Source organism: Haliotis asinina, chromosome 8 (genome assembly GCF_037392515.1).
Source record: "Haliotis asinina isolate JCU_RB_2024 chromosome 8, JCU_Hal_asi_v2, whole genome shotgun sequence".
NCBI classification, from domain to species: Eukaryota; Metazoa; Mollusca; class Gastropoda; order Lepetellida; family Haliotidae; genus Haliotis; species Haliotis asinina.
In genome coordinates, this window is record NC_090287.1 from 46,370,060 (window position 1) to 46,391,369 (window position 21,310).

The 21,310-nt window shown below is 41.3% G+C and overlaps 1 protein-coding gene across 1 annotated transcript in view; it reads right to left on the bottom strand.

Annotated features, from left to right (window-relative positions):
* LOC137295441 (unconventional myosin heavy chain 6-like) overlaps positions 1-21,310 on the bottom strand; it is a 468,840-nt gene that overhangs the window by 288,987 nt on the left and 158,543 nt on the right. Inside the window, exons 21-23 of the mRNA XM_067826813.1 lie at positions 10,704-10,928; positions 4,868-4,999; positions 3,830-3,988 (exon numbers count right to left, since the gene is read on the bottom strand). Coding sequence (XP_067682914.1) covers positions 3,830-3,988; positions 4,868-4,999; positions 10,704-10,928 — 516 coding nt within the window. The remainder of the gene's footprint in view (positions 1-3,829; positions 3,989-4,867; positions 5,000-10,703; positions 10,929-21,310) is intronic.

The following is a 21,310-nucleotide window of genomic DNA, read 5'->3' on the forward strand; positions in this document are numbered from 1 at the left end:
GATTCCTAGCAACAGTACGTCACAACAGCCTAGACCGTCGAGTAAGTACATTGATCTTTCCGACAGAGATCATATTATGAATCTGTATTTCGAAAATGACTATGGGCTTACTTTTGGAAACACGGTGCACACTGCAGAATGTACACATGCACAACGCAATGTCACGAAGAACACAAAAGAAAAGCCACAGAATATCAGATGTCTAGCTAAATCATATTCTTCACTGGAGGGTGTATTTCGTGTCAGGACCAGCCAGATAGTTCTTTCAAACATTCGTGCCGATAAAACGTTTGATGAAACTAAGAAGATAATCTTTGACTACTGTCGTCACCGCAATGTGCGCGCAAGATATGCTAAACTGTTGAAGCAGAGGCGGCACTACGACAAATCTGAGACCTTCACCATACAAGTGAATATTGACTCTGCTGATTATGAGACTGTCATGTGTAATGAGACATTCTGGCCTCCAGACATTGTCTGCAGAGACTTCATACCATGGAACAGACGCTATGATAACACAGGTAACAATGTACCCGGTGACAGTCGTCGCCATCGTTTGTGACTTAATAGGTTCTTACTCTACAATCAAACTAATTATTATGATGCACATGTGTACACTGTTATCTCTCATGGCTCTTACCCTTCTTACCTGGAATGTACGAGGATTGCTCTACAACACAGATCAGATCTGTGCATCAATCCCTAATGAAATAGATGTATTAGCTATTCAGGAACACTGGCTTCACAAACATAATGTAAATCATTTTGATGTGTTGTCATCATTTCAGCTAGTTGACTACAAATGTGAAAACAATATGAACAATACAAGAGGTTTTGGTGGAATTGCCATTCTTGCAAATAAGCAGTCAAAATGGAAAATACAAAAACTTCATATCTGTAGTCAATTTGTTCGTTGTAGTAGCTGTAAAATCTGCTTTCTTTGATAGGAGTTATGTACTAATGTACTTCAGTCTGGTTATGTCGCTGCCCTTAATGAACTCATAGATGCTTATGACTACTTCAGTGAAAGTGGCGATGTAATTATTTTGGGTGATCTAAACTCAGATATAAGCAAAGATAACCCAACCCCCCGAGATAAATCACTCCTTGACGCAATTAAACAACGGTATTTGATAAATGCAGTGTCCACGGTACGCACTCGGGGACCAGGTTTCACCCATAGGAGCAAAGACAATTTACATAGGTCACTTATTGACTCCTCCAGACGAAGTGTAGTAGTGATGTAAATGTAAGGACAAAACTATGCACTAAATGGACAAAGGCAGACAACAAGCACATTGACCGATATAAATCTGAGCTGCACCTTTGTTTGAAAGATATAAGTTCCCCAGCAGGTACTATTTCTCCCAGAAATGTGGAAATATATAACGCTGCCATCACTAATGCCTTTCTTGTGTCTTCTGGACGTACCATTCCGGTTTCTTCCTACAACTCACACTTAAACCCCTACTGGAAAAAATACGACAGACATGTACTTTCCACTGTGAGTACTACGTAGCTGAACGAAATGAATTCTTCTCCACCCTCATTGACCAACTGGATGTTGACAGTTATGGAGAAATTGAACTTTTGGATGAAAATGAAATGCTTGCACTATTCTGAGGAGCGACTCAAACATTACCTGGAATTGTTAGCCAGACCACTTGGGAAAATGTGTCACTATTATTTTGTAAATATGTATTTCATCTCAAGAATGTGTTGGACAGTCCTCTCTTTTCTGTGCAGCAATAACTGGCAGTTTGTGTACATATTTTATTGAACAGTTACTTGCACAGCTTGTGACGTTAGCATTCATATTTCTATTCTAGCATTCATATTCTATATATTAACATTATGTGTTTGCTCTGAGTAACATCAGAGATACTGTAAATCTTCGGATGTAAATTCTGGAGGAAATAAAGAAATTCATTCATTCATTCAACGTGGTGAGATGGTGTTGTCTGTCGGCCGCCGGCTCCCTATAGATGCTGTCCGCCTCACAACAAATCACCTATCTTCAATACAGGTGTCAACTTTAAAAATCAATAGTCGCAAATTTGTTAGGTCTAAATTAGTAACTTAGTTTATTTCAAATCTACACGAACATGGGTGTAATGCAGTATTGCTATTTATGTCAACGATTCATTATATGAACTATTACAACAAAATGAATGGACAATTTAATGTAGAAGAAGGTTTTGTAACCTTGTCACTGTTAATTCAATCAATGTGCAAACATAGTATGTTAGTATTCACCCCAAATGACGAGTAACAAACACTTACCTCCTGTAACAGCATCTCATAATCCCCTTTCTCGCAGACATGTGTTCACTTGCCTGTCTAAGCCCCCGACATTGCAAGCAATTGTTATCAAAACACACTAATAGTTCTTCTGATTAACACAGAAAGTAACCTCTCTCATAAGAAGAGCTACTCTTTGATCATTACTGCTATATTGATTGAAATAATAGGTACAGTATGAATTTGAAATGTAAAGCGCATATGCGAGTCTCTCACTGAATGAGAGGTGCTTTTTACTAACCCGAATAGGTGGCTCTCGCTGAATAAGAGGTGCTTTTTTTACCCCCAATACGCGGCTCTCGCTGTGAGAAGCTAATTAATTTGACGCACATACGTGGCTCTCGGACTTAATGAGTTAACATAAGTTTGAAAAGTGAACAAAGTGTCATGGTCACAATGAAAATAAGATGAAGGTAACCAAAATCAACTGATGTCTGTATAACCCTAAATGTAGGCTGACACCAAATTTGAAGACATTGGGTAAAACAGTGCATGAGATATCAAGTTAATAAGAGCTTGGAAAGTGGTCAAAGAGTTGAGGTGACATTGACGATATGGTCAAATCAAGCAAAACCACTGGTGTCTGCATTATCCCCTAATGTAGGCTGTCACCAAATTTGAAGACACTGCTGTACAGACCCTGCTGGATAGATAGCCCATCTTTCCATGTAGCTGTGGCAGACAATGAAGACCCAAGAATGTAAGAATCAGAGTGAAGACCTGAGACCATTCAGTCATAACTAGTCCTACTTTGCAAATGACAGCCGTAAGTTTACTGTTGATGAGTCCAACCTGAATCGCTACAGTTGTGCTTGCAGCAACACGGTTATACCTATAGGCTAAAAACATCAAAGTTTATAGACTGCAAACATTTTGTGAGAATTCAATTGGTCTCAAGACAGCTCCACTGACAATGTTTTCCATGTGGTAAATCTGGTCGATAAGTTCCTAATTTCATGGCCCATATAAACTTTGAACAAAACAACAGTTTCTATTTCTACTGTGCAATCTTTTAGGATGTTGTCGTCAGCCACCCTGCAACTGTTGCTTCAAGAATAATTTTGCTCTGTCACGTCTTCTGCGATACTGACCAAACTAGTTCTTTCTATGAAGGATGGAGATTGCGCCAGCATTTAGCAATAAAGGTTTGTCCTATTGACATGGAAACAACCTGGAGAATCACAGGTACTGTATGAATCATCATTCAGATTGTGTCCATATCATTCTGCACCTCCTTGGTCCAGGAGAGATCAAAAGGGACAGGTGTATGCAAAGAGTACTGTTCAAACCATGGTCAGTGCATCTACTTTTAGCGCTCCTTGCTACAAGGTGACATATACTGGTATCTCCCTACTGTTCAACTAGCATTGTTTGAAAATTGCTACAAGTGGATCTACCATTTTTTAAACTGTGGGAGATAATGATCTCACACATAATCGCACACATAAAATGGCAACAAAAAATATGAACAGATTATGAAGATGAATGTTTATATGTGGTAATTTGAAAACATATTTTAGTCAGTTACCTCATAAATTGCCCATCCTTCCACACTTCTAAGACCAATCTTTTCTGCTAGTCTTTCCAAAAGCTCTGTACTTGTATCACAAGGTAGGACTGTTACAGCTTTTGTCTTCCCATCCATGAAATATACCTTACAGATAATTGGGCTCAATGCTCTTACACTCTGGAAGTAAACATAAACATACAGCCTTTAATATTTCAGCCTATATAATCGACATATTTTAGCTTACTTGAATGAAAGAGGATGATGAGAACTGCAAAATGGCAATACTTTATTACCTATGAGGGAATTCTTGTGTAAAGTTAAGAGCTCAAACATTGATGAAATGATTAAATTATTTTCATACCATAAATAACAGATAAATATAACAAACTAACAAAGAATCCTTTAAAAGATCAAAAATGGTGGAAACAAAAGATTATATGGCACAAATGGATTTAAAATGGGGTAAATAACAATGGTGCCCAGAAGGCACTCATAGTGGATGGGATATCTAGATCATATATAACTCTTTCTTCATATATTTCATTTACCTTAGCAAAAGATACACATGCAATTTTACTGGCAAATAAAACTATTCTTGTGAGACAGTTTCTGTTTTAAGGGGCAAATACTTTTTAACACCAGAATTTACAGAAAAAGCCAAAATGCTCTGTATAAAGCACTGATAGAAAAGACACATAACTGATTGATTAACATTGAAAGATCTCAATATGTGCAAGAACTATTAACTTTGTTGACACATCTTGAATATAGCATGGGTGTTTACATTAAAAGTCATTTTATCAATATATGTACCAAGACACCTGTATTAATTAACAGTTTCAATAGGTTCTTACACAATCACAGCTGGCACCTTGCTCGTTCTGAAGTCAATGATACGTTCTTCATATAATTAGTTTTCCTCACATTCACTTGAAGATACTTGACCATTAGACAATAAATTTGCGGCTGATGAAGTCACTGGCTATACTGGCCATAGAAAATGGTCCTAGAGCGCACCAGTATTTGTCTTAATGGTAGATAATGTTGATTACTTACCATAATTTCAATTGCTGATGGAGGTAATTTTCTTGAGGATACACGGGGGATCGTCAAGTGTTTGTGACACATTAGTGCATACTTTCCAACAAGAGCATCTGAGCAATTCATCTTCACATAGGAGAGCAGGTACTGAAAAAATATATAGATCCAACGGATTTTTAGTTCATCTGAAGTTTCTGGAACATTCCCAACATAACACTTGAGGAACAAAACACAGCAATACACACAAAAAATAGACCCCCCCAACATATTTCAACCAGATTGTCATGAACATCATGAACTTTATATAAATCGTCATCATTCAGATATTGCCTGTACAAACAGTGAAAATTGATGATGATAATAATAATAATAATAATAACTTTCCAGGGGGACTCCTTCAGTCCTTTGCTTTTTTGTCTGTCTCTAAATCCTTTGAGTTTTCTGCTCAACAGGGAGGAAGGGTACCATCCCGGACCTCCTCAGCACAGATCCCCAACACCTCTTACTCATTTCCTCTACAAGGATGACATCGAGCTCCTTGGCAAAGGAGAGACCAATATGAAAGAACAGGTTCTCCTTGTTGAGTCCTTCTCTAATGATATTGGTATGACTTTTGGGCTCGACAAATGTAATACTCTTCATCTGAAACGTGGCAAGGTAACTAATGATGGATCGGTCAAGTTACAAGGGGGAGGAGTCATTGAGCATCTTGTGGAAGATCAGGCCTACACCTATCTTGCAATGCAAGTTCGAGACCAGCTCAAGAATGCCCAGATTCAAGATAAATTTCAGGCCGAGTATAAATCTCGTTTAAAGAAAATCTGGAGTTCAGAGTTAAATGCTCGAAACAAGATCAAAGTCACCAATACCTTTGCTGTGCCAGTCCTTTCCTATTCCTTTGGAGTAGTTGATTGGACAAAACAAGATATCCAGAATCTTGACCACCTGACCAGAAGGATCATGTCAGATAACAGAGCACACCACCCTCGTTCTTCTCTTAATCGTTTATACATGCCAATCAATTCGGGAGGTCGGGGTTTGATTAATGTGGAAGCTCTTCATGATAGAATTTTATTGTGTACCTTTGCACATATTAATTTATCAGATGATCCTCTGGTGAAGCACGTCAAGATTCATGATGAAAGCAAGGAATTCCACAGCTATTTTAAGCGTGCCAAGGTTGTTGCACACAATCTGAAATCTGAAGTTGATTTTGTTGATGGCGATGTACTGCTGGACGGTAGAGTGATGGGAGTAAACCAGGTGAAGTCTTTCACCAAGTCTGCCCAGAGTCGGTCCTTTGTGGAGAAGCTGTCTGAGAAGCCATTGCATCGTGTGTATATGCAGTGTGTGGAACAGAACAGCAATCCAACCGATTCCTTTGCCTGGATGAAGTCGGCTGGTCTCAAATGTGAAACTGAGGGCTTCCTTTTTGCTGCTCAGGACCAGTCACTTCCCACTCACAATCGCCAGAATGTTATTCTTAAAGAAAATATCAATATGAAATGTCGTCTTTGCAATGAATTTACAGAGACTGTCCAACACCTTGTCAGTGGATGCCCTTCCTTGGCACAAACAGCTTATCTTAAAAGACATGATGGCATGGCCCGCTGATTTTATTATCGTCTCCGCCATGCCTGTGGCTTTGACTCCGAGGTCCATCCATGGTACGACCCTGAACATGTCCAGGGCGTCCTGGAAAATGATGCTTTTTAACTTCTCTGGAATAGGCCAATATACAGCCTGAGACGAATTCCAGCCAACAAACCTGATCTGGTCCTTTTTGATAAAACAAATGAAATTATTTATAGCATTGAATTTTCTGTCCCTTTTGACAGCAATGTGATTGGCAAGATTCAGGAAAAGCATGATAAATATGCGGACCTCGCCTTTGAAATGTCTCGCTTGCATCCCAAGTACACTGTCGTCAGGCTCCCCATTGTTCTTGGTGCCTTTGGTTTGGTACCTCCTGATCTCTTGGCAGAGATTGACTCGTGAAGGTCCCGGGGTAGAAGAGGCCTTCAGCAACCCATGCTTGCCATTAAAGGCGACTCAGATTGTCATAAGAGGCGACAAACGGGATCGGGTAGTCAGACAAACTGACTTGGTTGACACGTCATCGGTTCCCAATTACGCAGATCGATGCTCATGTTGTTGATCACTGGATTGTCTGGTCCAGACTCGATTATTTACAGACCGCCGCCATATAGCTGGAATATTGCTGAGTGCGGCGTAAAACTAAAACTCACTCACTCACTTGGCAGATCAGGAGAGTGCCCGGCTTCTCCACCAGGAGCACAGCCCTTCTGACAATCTGGGTAATGCAGAAGGCTGCAGTGTTGGGGAGTCTCCATGTTCTCCGAAAAGTTCTTGGTGGGTTTGACTGGGCAGTGTTTCCTGGGAGAAGTCCCATTTGCTGTCTGGGCTGCGTGTGGAGGGGGCGAGGGCCCTGAGCTGATGATGAGCTTGACCAGCCTGACTGTGCCAGGATCACCCGAACCCTCTCTGCAATTTCAATTTGTAAAACATAATAATAATTCAAAGATACCATAGCATATGTGGTAACATTACCACTTTGTCCAGATTCTCTTATGCTACTAAGTTCATCCATGTCTAGAAAGGATAGAGCAAAGGTCTCCTATGGTAGGTCACTCCCTATGAGGACATCACATTGCAAAGAAGCCACATCCATCAACAAAATTTGTAACAAAATTTGAAGACATTGGGTATAATAGGTCATGAGGTAATGCATTAACAAGAAACAGGATGTGCATACACACGAACAGAGGTGCAGGTGCTGCTGAATACTGATTCCCCCATTCTACATGGCTGCGGGGGACAACAATTTTGTGTACCAAGACTATTTTCCAGTTTATTAGGAAGGACAGGAAAACCCAGATGCAACTCAAGGCGGATGACAATGAATGCGAATATAATGTCCCTCCTGATGAGCTGAGAAATCAAAATTGACAATTTATCCATGAAAATGTACCCAGTGTATGCGAACTTGTGCTCTTATCCAAATGAACTGTCAAGATGCAATTGATATCCTGAACTAGTCAGAAAGTAAACTGGAGCCATTACTCTATCTGATGTACTATAATTAGTGTACATTCAATCCCTCTGAAGTCGGAATTTGAGTTCTCCTTGTAAATCCTTGTTTTTTATCATGTTGTACCTGACAGAATAAATCTCCTTGTATGTCCACAAAAAGATAAATCACTGGCTGGATCCATGTGAGTCTTCTTTTCAAGAGAGTTCCATGCAGATTGATATGAAATGATGAAACCAATTATAATATTCTAAACAACTATGTTCAACAAGTCAAACTCTGTAACTATTGTCCCATTAGCACATGATCTGAACTGAAAGGACTCTGATACTTAAAAAAAGGAGGTGTTCAGCTGAGCTGCCCAAGCACAAGTCAAATCATTTTAGTGTGTTTCTACATGAACTCCCATGTTGGAGACAACAAAGTCACAGCTTGACTGTTCATGTGAGGAAATCTGTCCAAGTTGAAACATTCTGTCCTCAATACAGGTTTATGCAGTAATTGACAGTAATGGGTGTTGTAAACACTGTGATGCCATAACGTTAGTTTTTATTTACATCCTGAACAATATGAATTTTAAAATTAAGGCTCTGGGAAGGCCCTTATCTCTCCACTATTGTCCAGTAGTAGTACTACAGGGGTCCATGCAAAGTTTGATTAAAATCAGTGGAACATTTTTCGAGATATTGACTTTTAAGTGACTCTGGGGTCCGTCAAGTGTTTTCAGCTGAATGAGACTCTGCTCTTGCCATTTCTCTGGGTTGCTCTGCCGCTCTCTCGTTGCGACATGCTTGTAGTGAGTGAGCAGGTGTCTGCAGGTGAATGACACAAATATGCATGCATGAACTATGCAGAGTGTTCTCTTATGTATCTGATATAGAATCAATATAAACTATAGAAATGTGCCGATCTGTCCAACATATAGTCACAGAAGTAGCAGATTCCTCGTCAATATGACTCCTTCTTTCACCAATTGGGTATTCATGGGGAAGATCGTTTTTCCCATATCATGGGGAGAGAATGTATAATATTTCTACTCTGTTTTGTTTTGGGGTGGCTGTATTTCTGTGAGAGAAACACACTAATCACGCAAGTTGAGCATGCATTTTTGTTTTTTAAATCACAGATAATTCATGTTTTTTCCTGTTCGTACTTTTTGTATTCTCATTAATGGTGACCCTAACATATATTTCCACACAAATGTTTGCATATTTCATACGAGTGCACGAGCTCAACTTGATGCACTTAAATAAATTTAATCAGCGTTTATTCCCATATATGTATAGAAGTGAGTGAGTGAGTGAGAGAGTGAGTTTTACACTGCACTCAGCAATATTCCAACCATATGGCAGTGGTCTATGTATACAAATTCAAACTAGACTTGAAATAGTTACGCTGTGACTCTCCAAAGCTAAAGATAATATCTCAAAACTGCTGGGGCCCTAACAAACACTGTTAAAAGAAACAAGAGTCATCAGAAGATGACATATCCCCCCGACCCACATATTTGAAAGGACAAATCATCTGACAGTTACTTGATGTTTTCTTAGATTAAATCTGATTCGCTTCCATGGAAACTAAGAAATCACAAAAACCTGCAACTAGCAAAAAGGCACCATTGTAGCTTCTGATTGGTATATCTACCAAGTTTTGCAGAAAAATCAAGAACAAATTTTGAGTTCTGCTCCAGAACCGAAGCCGACCCAATGTTTCATGGAAAAACAAAAAAAAATATAAATGCCAAAAATCTGTAAATAGCAAAAGGCACAACCATAGGCTGAGATTACTATATCTATCAAGTTTGGTCTAAAAATATTGAACAGTTTCTGAGTTATGCTCCGGAAACAAAATGATAACGGACGGGCAAACTGACCCACTGACAGACCAGGAGTAGACTATATCCTCCCTGCATTACATGCTGGGGGATAACAAAAAGATGTGAATGGAGCCAGCCGACACCCCCTAAAACAGGCACGATTAGAATTTTTTTCTTATTTCCCATAATCTGCCCTCAGTTGATATTTGTGAAACTCATCCAAGCATCAACTCTGACCACTCGCTTGTTGAGTTAACGCTCAAGCTTAAGACCATCGCAAATGGAAAAGGTTTTTGGAAATTTAATAACTCTCTCCTGACTGATAGTAAATACACAGAACTTATAAAAGGCACCATCAAATCCACCCTTGATCAATAGAGAACAGATCATCATTAAAGCATCAGTACACATTTGATTGAAGATCAACTACTGACTAATCTTGATGAATACTTTAAGGATGTAAAAATACCTGAATTATCTGACAAGGAATATTCTACACTAGAGGGCAAGTTAACTTAGACTGAAATCTCATTAACTCCGGAAACAAAATGGAAACCACAAAAAAATAAAAGTCATACCTGGGTCTAACACCTAAAGGCGCATCTTGGGATCATTACAAATAGTTTAGGGGATATGCTTTGGAAAAAGTATGGGGAAGCATGGAGAGACAGAAATCATTTCTATATTCCCTGCAACTTTGTTGTTACGGAAGTTAATAAAACAGATTTACTGGCCTGAACAGTGAACACAGCTGTGTTTTGGGGACCCAGTGCCTTTGGAATTTTGGAGCCCCCAGTGACGAACTTTTGTGATCAACATGTGAACTACCAGGGACTATGTGGGACTTGTTTCAATTGTGATTCTTTTAGTAGTTCAGTAGTACTTTTGAATTTAGATTGGGAGGAAGACAAAGAGTGTCAAGGCGAAATATCTTTCTTGTCCATAACTAAGGAAAACATGATATTTAACAAGTAAGGTCATACCTTGTGTAAGCTTTTACTCGGTGAAAATGCGGCAGTACACAGACAAAAGATGATCCATGCGATGACCAAACTGTCAGCTTCAGGATTGCCATTAGTTTGCTTTATCAACTGGCAGAATATTTCATCACGCAGTGCAATACGTTCTATTCCAATTCTCACTATCATCTGCATTATCTGCATGGAAGAGTCATCCGTCATTTCATCGCGCATAACCTTTGTCAGTTCCTGCAAAGAAAGAGAAGAAATGTAAGCACTTATTCCTAAAATCAGGGTATTTAAAAATCAAAGTGAAGGCATCAGTGGGACTTGATGTCCACAGCATCACAATACTGCCAGTATTTTGAAAAGGAGTGAGTTAGTTTTATGCAGCACACAGCATTTTCTCAGCTATACGGTGACAGTTTGTAAATAATCTATTCTGAACCTGACAATCCAGTCATCAACAGAATGAGCATCAATATACACAACTTGGATACAATGACATGTGGCAACCGAGTCAGCTAGTGTGACCCCCAATTTCGTTAATCACCTCTCACGACAAGCATGGGTTACAGGTCAATTCTAGCCTGGATCTTCTCAGGTATTTCAGTACCATGGTATCATGGCAGTACAAAATCACAGGTAATATAATACAAGAGTAGTGATTGTAGCAAAAAGGCACTGACAATGATATTCTCTTAGTAAATGTAATCTAAATTGCAACATGGCTTGGCCTTATCATCACACACACACAATGCTGGTCTTACTAAAGAGGTAATACTGGAATAAGAGACAATAGTTTGTTCCAATATTATGAACATGAAGATAAAGTTATCAATATCCAATAGGAAACTACTCTTCATTAATATGTCTACTAGTTATGGTGATGTCAAATGGTTTGGTGTATATATGGCAAAGTGGAAGGAGAGTATTGCTCCAGGAAGGAGCACTACCACCAAATCCAGTCGAAGTCAAACTTGTTGCCATGGGAACATGAACAAAATTTTTACTCAGAATTCCAAAACTATTGAAAGGCACCAGTAAACCCCAAGACCAATCTATGTGCCAAATTTGGTCAAGAAATACTGAAAGGTTTTACAGTTCTGCTCTGGAAAGGAAAACTACAACCAAATTCAGTCCAGTTCAAACTTTTTACCATGGAAATGCAAAAATACAGTCTATTCAGTATCCAAAAACTACCAAAAGGCACCAATACACCACCAGACCTAGCTATGTGCCAAGTTTGGACACAAGAAATAATGAGCGAGTGAGCGAGTCTAGTTTTACGCCTCACTCAACAATATACCAGCTATATGGCAGCCGTCTTAAAATACTTCTGCAACACATTTTCCTGGGAAGAAAAAAGTAGTCAAGACAATTCTAGGATAAGCAGTACACGTTTGCTCTTAGCTTATAACTATATGCTTGTTTGGTGCATTTTTTTTCATTTTCAACAGTTTTATGCACCTCATGCTTCTCTACACTTACTGTAGATGTTGCATAAGTTCTCTACAATTATATAAAATAACATGGTGACATCATGTGATGTCAGTCATCTTGGAGTCTGCCTTCCATCTTGTTTATGCCACACTTGCATGAAATTTGTCCCTGAACTGGTACGCAATTTTGCGTGCCTATGGGTAAACTTGGCGTAAACTGGTGTGAAGTGTGCATAAACTGTGCGGGGCTGCATACCAGTATACAAAGAAAATTTTGAAATGTTCAAAATGTCTGGCATGCACAATCTTTGTGCAACTTGCATGAACTAGTTGTGAATACTGCGCAACCTACAATGTGACCGGTACATATCAAAGCATGTAAATTTCCTGTGCGCATTGACAAGCAAGCACACATTGTCCTGGTTTGTTCATGAACTGTATGAAACTAGGCATGACCTGTGTACTGTCCCCACTTGTTCAGTTGTTATGGCACGAATTCCCACCTAGATTGCGCACAGCACAAACACTTTGCGCATGTCATGAACTTGACACCTATCATACATCATGATGATGATGATGATGATGATGATGATGATGATGGTGGTGGTGATGATGACCCGCCGAAACTGGTATCTTACTGGGTTACCAACTGCCAAGAAGAGTTCTATCTTTCGCTTCCGCAGCCCAGTCAGCCTTCCTCCAGTAGTGACACAAACCATACTGGAGATGGGACTTGACCCAGGGGAAGGCAGAGAATCTGGCAGAGAATATCTTGGTCAAAACATCTCAAATCCACACTACTTGAGTGCAAAAGTGACAGGATGGCCTGAAAATTCACGAATTAACAGTAAGTCACTGCATTGGGACAATGCCATGCCCATGTATGCTTACCTGACAGAGCAAAATCTCCGAGACCAACACTGGCGTCTTAAAAATCTCATATGCCACGAGCCAGTTCAACACACAACTGGTGCCCATCAGGAACCTTTGCAAGAGCAGAATGCTCAAGTGGCAGCTGACCCCAAACTTCTTATGGACGTCCGCGTCAACCTCTCTCCTCTTCCTGATGGAAACTTTTCCGAGAAAGAGCAAATTGGCCCCAAAAGTTTGGACCCTCACTCTTCCTCTTGTTCAGCTGGAGACCTTTCCGAAAATCCTGTTTACATTTTGTTTAGTTCTGTTTATGAGGAAATTTGTGATTTACCTCAAGAGAAACGGAGGCCATTTAAACAACTAAACATGTCTTTTCCCAAAAAATGAAATTGATTTACTTAACGAAATTTTCTCTCTAAAACTTTCTGCGGACTGTTCATTACATGAAGTAAATTGTTGTGCCTATGCTGCCGCTCGAACCTTGGAGGAACTTCACACAGTTTCAAAAGAAAAATCTCCCAATACTAAGAACAATAAACCAATGAAAAACCAGTTTCAAGTAAAATTAACAGAAACAAGAAAATACATTTCCTGGAGAGAGGTGTGCCTGAAATTAAGATCATCAGGGAATCCCATGTCTGAATAACAAAAGGCAATTTGGAGAAAACTACGGTACAAGACAAAAAAGAAAAGGTACTTCTCCAAATAAGGCAAAAATAAAAGTTTGGACTGAAAGAAAGAAAAAATGGGAAAAGAAAAACAAATTTATCAAACAAAATAAACTTTTTAGAAATAATGAAAAACAATTCTACAGGCAACTTTAAACAAATGGTGATGATGAACATGATAAACGGCCTACCATGGATGCCAATGAAAGGTATTGGAAACAGTTGTGGTCTATACCCAGCAACTGTAACCTGGAGGTACCATGGGTCATTGATTATGACCATGCAATGCATGAGAAAGTAACTAGGTCGTTTGTCTGTTACATCTCACCACATTGTCTGAAAAGTGTCACTAAAAAGCCCAAATCTAATACAGCTGCGGAGTCTGATGGCATTCGAAACCAGTATTGAAAACTGTTCCCTTGTGTCCAAACACCAATACTTCACTGTTTTAACTCTCTTGTGGACACAGGTGATGTTCCTCCATGGTTCTGCAAAGGTCGCACAATATTTCTCCCCCGAGAAAGGAGTCTTGACTGATCCCCATAACTTGCGTTTTAACACATGTTTAAATACTCAATACAAATTATTCACAGGGTGTTTGACAAACCTCGGGTCCTCTTACTGCTCTTCCAAAGACATAATTTACAGAGAGCAGAAGGGGGCGAGAAAGGGATGTTGGGGGTGCAAGGATCAACTTCTTGTACAGAAAATGATTTTGGAAGAGGCTAAAAGGCATATGACTCTGTCCCTCATGAATGGATTCTGAAGTCTCTTCTGTATATTGACCTCACTGAGCGACTACTTGATTTACTCAAGTCTTTAATCAGTTGCTGGGCAGGTGCAGACTTCGGAATCTATTCCAATCAGAAGGGGAATATTTCAGGGGGACTCCTCCTCAGCACAGATCCCCAACACCTCTTACTCATCTCCTCTACATGGATGACATCAAGGTCCTTGCCAAAGGACATACCAATTTGAACAGGTTCTCCTTGTCAAGTCCTTTTCTAATGATATTGGCATGACATTTGAACTCTACAAATGTAACACTCTTCAGGTTACAAGGGGGAGGAGTTTAATTGAGCATCTTGTGGAAAATCAGGCATACACTTATCTTGGAATGCAAGGTCGAGACAAGCTCAAGAATGCCCTGATTCAAGATAAACTTCTGGACGAGTATAAATCTCATTTAAAGAAAATCTGGAGTTCAGAGTTAAATGCTCGAAAAAAGGTCAAAGCCACCAATACTTTTGCTGTGCCAGTCCTCTCCTATTCCTTTGGAGTAGTTGATTGGACAAAACAAGACATCCAGAGTCTTGACAACCTGAACAGAAGGATCATGTCTGATAACAGAGCACATCACCCTCGTTCCTCTCTTATGCCAAACAGTTCAGGAGGTCGGGGTTTGATTAATGTGGAGGCTCTTCATGATAGAATTTTATTGTGTAGTTTTGCACATATTTATTTGTCAGATGATCCTCTGGTGATGCATGTGAGGACTCATGATGAAAGCAAGGAATTCCGCAGCTGTTTTAAGCATGCCAAGGTTGTTGGACACAATCTGAAATTTGAAATTGATTTTGTTGATGGCAATGTACTGCTCTAGGGTACAGCGATGGGAGTAAACCAGGTGAAGTCCTTTACCCAGTCTGCACAGAGTCGGTCCTTTGTGGAGAGGCTGTCTGAGAAGCCATTGCATCATGTGTACATGCAGTGTGTGAAACAGAACAGCAATCCAGAAAGTGATTCTTAATCAAAACGTTAACATGAAATGTCGATGATGGTATGAATTTACAGAGACATGATGGCATGGCTCGCTGCTTTCACTATTGTCTCTGCCATGCCTGTGGCTTTGACCCTGAGGTCTATCCATGGTATGACCCTGAACATGTCCAGGGCGCCCTGGAAAATGATGTTTACAAACTTGTCCTTTTTGATAAAGTCCATGAAATTACTTATGTCATTCAATATTCTGTCCCTTTTGACAGTAACGTGACTGGTAAGACATGATAAATGTGCGCCTTTGAAATGTCTCATCCCAAGTACACTGTCATCAGGCTCCCCATGGATCTCAGTGCCCTTGGTTTGGTACCTCCTGATCTCTTGGCGCAAATCAGGAGAGTGCCTAGGTTCTCCACCAGGAGCACAGCCTTTCTGATAACCTTGGTAATGCAGAAGGCTGCAGTGTTGGAGAGCCTTCATATTCTCCAGAAAGTTCTTGGTGGGTTTGACTTGTGCAGAGTTTCTTGGGAGAAGTCCCATTCGTTGTCTGGGCTGTGTAGAGGGCGCGAGGGCCCTGAGCTGATAATGAGTCTTACTGGCCTGACTGTGCCAGGATCATCCAAATCCTGTCTGTTGAATGTTCATCTATAATATGTAAAAAATAATAATCATAAATAGGCTACTAACATAGCGCATATATCCATGACATGCTCAAAGCATACAAAATGAAAGTTCCTGAGTCACTGTATAAAAGTAAAGAAGAGAGATTACTGGGGCTCACTGAACAAGGAGAGACCAGTACAGGGGCAGAGATGCTCAGGAAAATTGTTCCTTTCTACAGCAGCAGAGTGGGAGAAAGTTCAGCATTCGTGTAATGTTGATCGTACTTTGGGGACTTTTAGGAGGTGTTTACACTGGGACAGCTGAGATCGAGAAGACAAATTTGGAGTGAGGATGCCAGAGAGGTAGACTGGAGCAGAGCCAGAGAGTCAACAAAACACAATGCATAAGACTTTGAAGAAAATATGTTTGTCAGTGGAGTGACTGGAGAACAGGGCTGTTATGTTCAATATGACTATGTACTCAGCAGTGTTGTGAACTCACTCAAAAAGCTGTGGTTGAGATTTCAAACTGGAAAGAACTGACCTCACACAGACAAATGTGCTTGTCTTTCCGAATAAGAATGCACTCGGTTTTAATAATGTTGAGTTTTAACGTATTGCTAAACATCCATTGGTCTGGAGGGTAAAATGAATGTGCGCACGCACGCACGCACGCACGCACGCACGCACGCACACACAAAAGCTCTTATGATTGTATTTGTGATCCAGCTTTGGGTGGCTTCTTCACTGCAGTGCGCTTCAGATCCACAGCTCTCTGACAGCTGTGGATGTTCATATGCAACTGAAACCTTCAGCAGTGTCCTTCCACTCCTTGTCACCCTGAAGTCACCTGAGTACTTTGCTTTGATGAGATCAAGCAAGAACATGCACATTGTACTAACTTCAACTCTGCAGCTGTACTGTAGACTTGGACAAGAATTGCCAGTGGCTAGGAAGCGAAGAGTGGTCCCACCCCAAGTAATTCTCTCATAAATGTGGTCTTCTTCTCAAGACGAGGGGTTACCTTGTTGACTATCTCTTGGCATTTACAGCTTGTTCGACTGGTGTTCAATGTCTTCTAGGTCCACAGCAATGCATTAAGCTGGAAGTGATACCTGCTGTTTTCATGTCATGGCATCAAACTGGGCAAAGCAGGGCCAAATAATACCACAAATGCTTCATCCATGTGTGAAGTGGATGTTGCAATGCATGCCCATGCTTGAATAATTGTGTAGGCATTGTGCCTACCATGCTTTACACTAGACGTAAACAATGCGCTAACAATACTTGACCTAGATGTAAACAAACTACTCAAGAAAAGAGTTACAATCCAATGTCTTTGAGGACAACTTGCCCCAAAGCACCAAAATCTGTTTTCCTCAGTAAATGCAATATATTGTGAATGGGAAAAAATTCATGCATTTCCTTTTGCACCTACATTCCCTGCATCATTTCCAATAAATGTCAGGGGGTTTCAATGCTCTTGCAACAGCTGACAACCTTGAATTTGGTGTTAAAGTCATGCCTAGACTTAATGAGGCTCAGCGCAACACTGCGATTGGTCATTTGGAGGCTGGGGTCTCAGTCTGTGATTTCAAGGCAGCTGAATGTGTCACAGAGTAAAATAGCAAGACTTTGGCATCGCTACCAGCAGCAAGGGTCAACATGTTATTGCCCCAGGTCGGGTCGACCCTGTGTGACCATGCCCACTCACGACAGGTTTATTCAGCTTCGACATTTGTGGAACAGGTTCACAACAGCATCCTTCACAACATCGGTAGTGTCAGGACTCAGAACAATTTCTGATCAAAATGTCAGGAACCGCTTATGTAAGACTGGTATTCGTTTCAGAAGACCTTTGCGAGGACCTGTCCTTACATGTCAACATCGGCAACAACGCAGACAGTGATGTCGCCAACTTCTCCCATGGCCATTGCAAAGGTGGAGAACTGTTATCTTCAGTGATGAGTCACGTTACATGCTGTGACATCCTGACGGAAGAAGACATGTATATCGACATCGTAAGTAACGATACGCTGCAAATTCTGTACAGGAAGTGGACTGGAATCTCATACAGTGGCACGACAGATCTCATTCAGGTCCAGGGCAATTTCACAGCTCAGCGTTCCCATGATGAAATCATCACATCTCATGTCCTTCCTTTCATGAACCACCAGAACAGCCAGATACAGCAAGAATAACCAGTGATTTGCTTGCCCAGAACAACATTCAGGTTCTTGATTGACCCTCACAATTACCGGATCTTAACCCTATTGAACATTTGTGGGACAAACTGGATCGTCATGTGCGACAGCGTGACCCTCAGCCACAGGCATTGCCTGCTCTGTTAGTGGCCTTGAGGGAAGAGTACCAACTCATTCCCAGGCACTTCATCCAGAATCCGGTCCAGTCTATGGGAACCTGATGCCAAGCAACCATTGATGCTAATGGTGGCCATACATGATACTGACTATTCTGCGACCTTGACCTTGGAACGCTTGTCATTTGAGATGAACAGTTTCTTGCAGCATGGGACCATTAATGTTCATTCAGGTTTTCATCATGACTGCCCTGTATTACTGAACCTTAAGTGTATAAATTGATAGCAATTTTCAGCTATGCATTTTTTTTTTTTCCTTGCAAAGTATAAGTCATACGTTATTGTGCGAAATGCGTGACAATGCGCATAATGTTCAGTCATGTGTTGCATGCCAGGTGTAACTAATGTGTAAACAGGATGTGAAGAGTAAAACCCAAGCCAAACGTGCCAAGGGCGATATGAGTGATATGCACACCTACCAGTGTACTGGTGTGCCTCAGTCCCCTGACTTTAAATGCAGCTTCCTTTTCAGCAGCAGTTAAAGGCTATGTATATAAAGGCATCAGTGGCTGATGAAGGGAAGGGACTGATGAGCAGTAAACTCACACTTCAGGTCCTGACCCAATCAAGGTTGAGACAATTTTAGTTTTGCCTCCATGGACAACACACAGGAATCCGGTCCTCTGCCCCTTGACCAGCTGGCTTCAGCACACCTCTCGATATCTGGTGTATCAACGAATGTCTAGACTGGCATACAAATACATAAAGAATATGCTGTTTTGCACCTCAGACCCGACCTCTGATCAGGTAAGCACGTTTCCCTCGGTGCCCTTGGTTTCCACATCTCCTACCCCTCCTAAATCAGTAGTCTCTGCCTTCACTACCTCCCTTGAGGTCATTTCAGGGGAGGATGACCTTGATGAGGCATCTGGGGGGAAGGGGATCAGGGAATGACAGATGCTTTTCCATTTTGTACCGGCACTGCAGAAACTCTGCATGCTCCCTTCTCTGCCTTCAGAAGTATTGCGCCCCCACCCAGCTTTTCAACTCCCTGAGCTTTTCCTCTTGAGGGGTGGGGTGGAGGCAGGGAAAGAGAGGGATCTTCTTTGGGCCCAGTTGTGCATCATGACCTCATGGTGCTCTCTGGGCCCAGAGAAGGCCACCTTTCTCCAATGGAAGGCCTGTACTCTTGAGGAAAGTTATCACTATTCGGGTCAGCAGATGCAGGTGGCAGTGCACAGAGCATATCTGACTTCCCTCCATGGTAGCGTGGCTTAGCCCAAACTGGTCAATGGTGACACATGCAGCTGGCACTGTCCTTTCAAGTCAGTTAGCTAAGGTAGGACAGCACCCAACTAGGGACGCATTATGCTATGCATCTGCTGGCTTAATGGGCATGCGCAGGCTGTTCCTGAGATAAACTTGCTACCTGCCACATAACAAGAATACCCTGCTAACCCTCCCTTGTTCCCAAGGTTGGCATACATAGTATGAGAGGCAGCAGTGGTCTAAAGCTCTTGCAAGGAGTCTAAGGTGCTTCCTGACTCCAACAATGTTCCCATACCCTCTCCTTTTTCTTCCATGCTATGGACAATGGACACGGAAATCTTCTTTGTGGACTCTCCCATAAAAGAACAAAATTCCACCCTCCCTCAACCTCAGCAGTCCGAACCTGATGAGACTTGAATGGACACTCCATCCCCAGACACAACCTGCCTTCCCCAGAAATATCCGTTTATCCACTTATTTGGTAGGTCTGAAAAAAAAATGAGGCTTCAGACCCTTTTTTGAGGGGACCGAACTGTCCGGAGACACTCAGTTCACTTTTTTTTTCAGTATAGATGGGATATTGGCTTACGTCAATCAACCTGAAAGATGTGCATTTACATGTCCCAGTGCACCACTTATTCTCAAGTTAATCAGTTCAAGGTGCAATCACTTGTTCTCACTATGGCCATGATAATGATGTCTGAATCAGTCGTCATGTCACAAGGTTGGTTTTGCCACCCTTACCTAAACCACTGGTTGACCACTGGCACAGTCATTGAGCACATCAGCAACAAAATCAGTGTAAACCTAAGGAACTCAGAGCTAGTGCTGTCTCAGGACATGATTTTCTTAGGAGCAAGATTCAGTACAGGGCAGGGATTAATTTCTTTATTCCCCAACATGGTAAGTGAAATACTGTCATTCTTCTTGGCACCAAGGGCCAGAGCCTGCACTTGGTTCCATCTGTTTGGTCACATGGCAGCTACAGTGCTCTGGGCAGTCTCAAACCTTCTGGACCAAGAAGGGAATTAGCCTGCACAATCAATGTGTTGGAACAGATGTTACAACTGATTAGGGCACCAAGAATCACATTTCTCCTAGTCAGCCGTACTCCAATCCACATAAAACACAACACATACTGAACAATAGGAACTGACGTGCGTTCCGCAGCCGAGAAGTTACCGCACGTGAAACATAATCCAGGCTTCCCGCTTTTCCCACAAAAAAGATTACTAGTGCCAGACTGGTGAAGCACAGGAGTAGTTTGGTGAAGGACACTTTGCATGTGCCAAGACATCGTTGACTGTCTCCAAGCTGACCTCGGGTATGGAGCACCCCTTCCATGCTTCTGGCGTAATTTAAGCAACGCTTTATTGTCTGCTCTCGTGATTTTCCGGTCATCATCGGAATCGTCAGCTACATCGTTTGTGACGTAATTCCTCACTGTCTCCCACCCACCTTCAGACGAGTCAGCTATTTTGACAAGTTTGTTTCTTTTAAGAATTCTTTCCAACTCGGACGTAACCAACGTTTCACTTTCATCAAAACGTTTGCCTTGAATGGCGGTCAACACTTCCCTCAAAACATCCGCAGTTTCTTCGTTAAAATTGAACTGAATTTTGTTACCTTCACGTCGCCAAGTGTAATCCTTTTCTGCTTTGAGCCTCTGAATGTCTTTAGATGTCTGAACGAATTCTTCTCTCAAAGCCCCAATCCTTTGTTAAGCGCCGATTCAAAC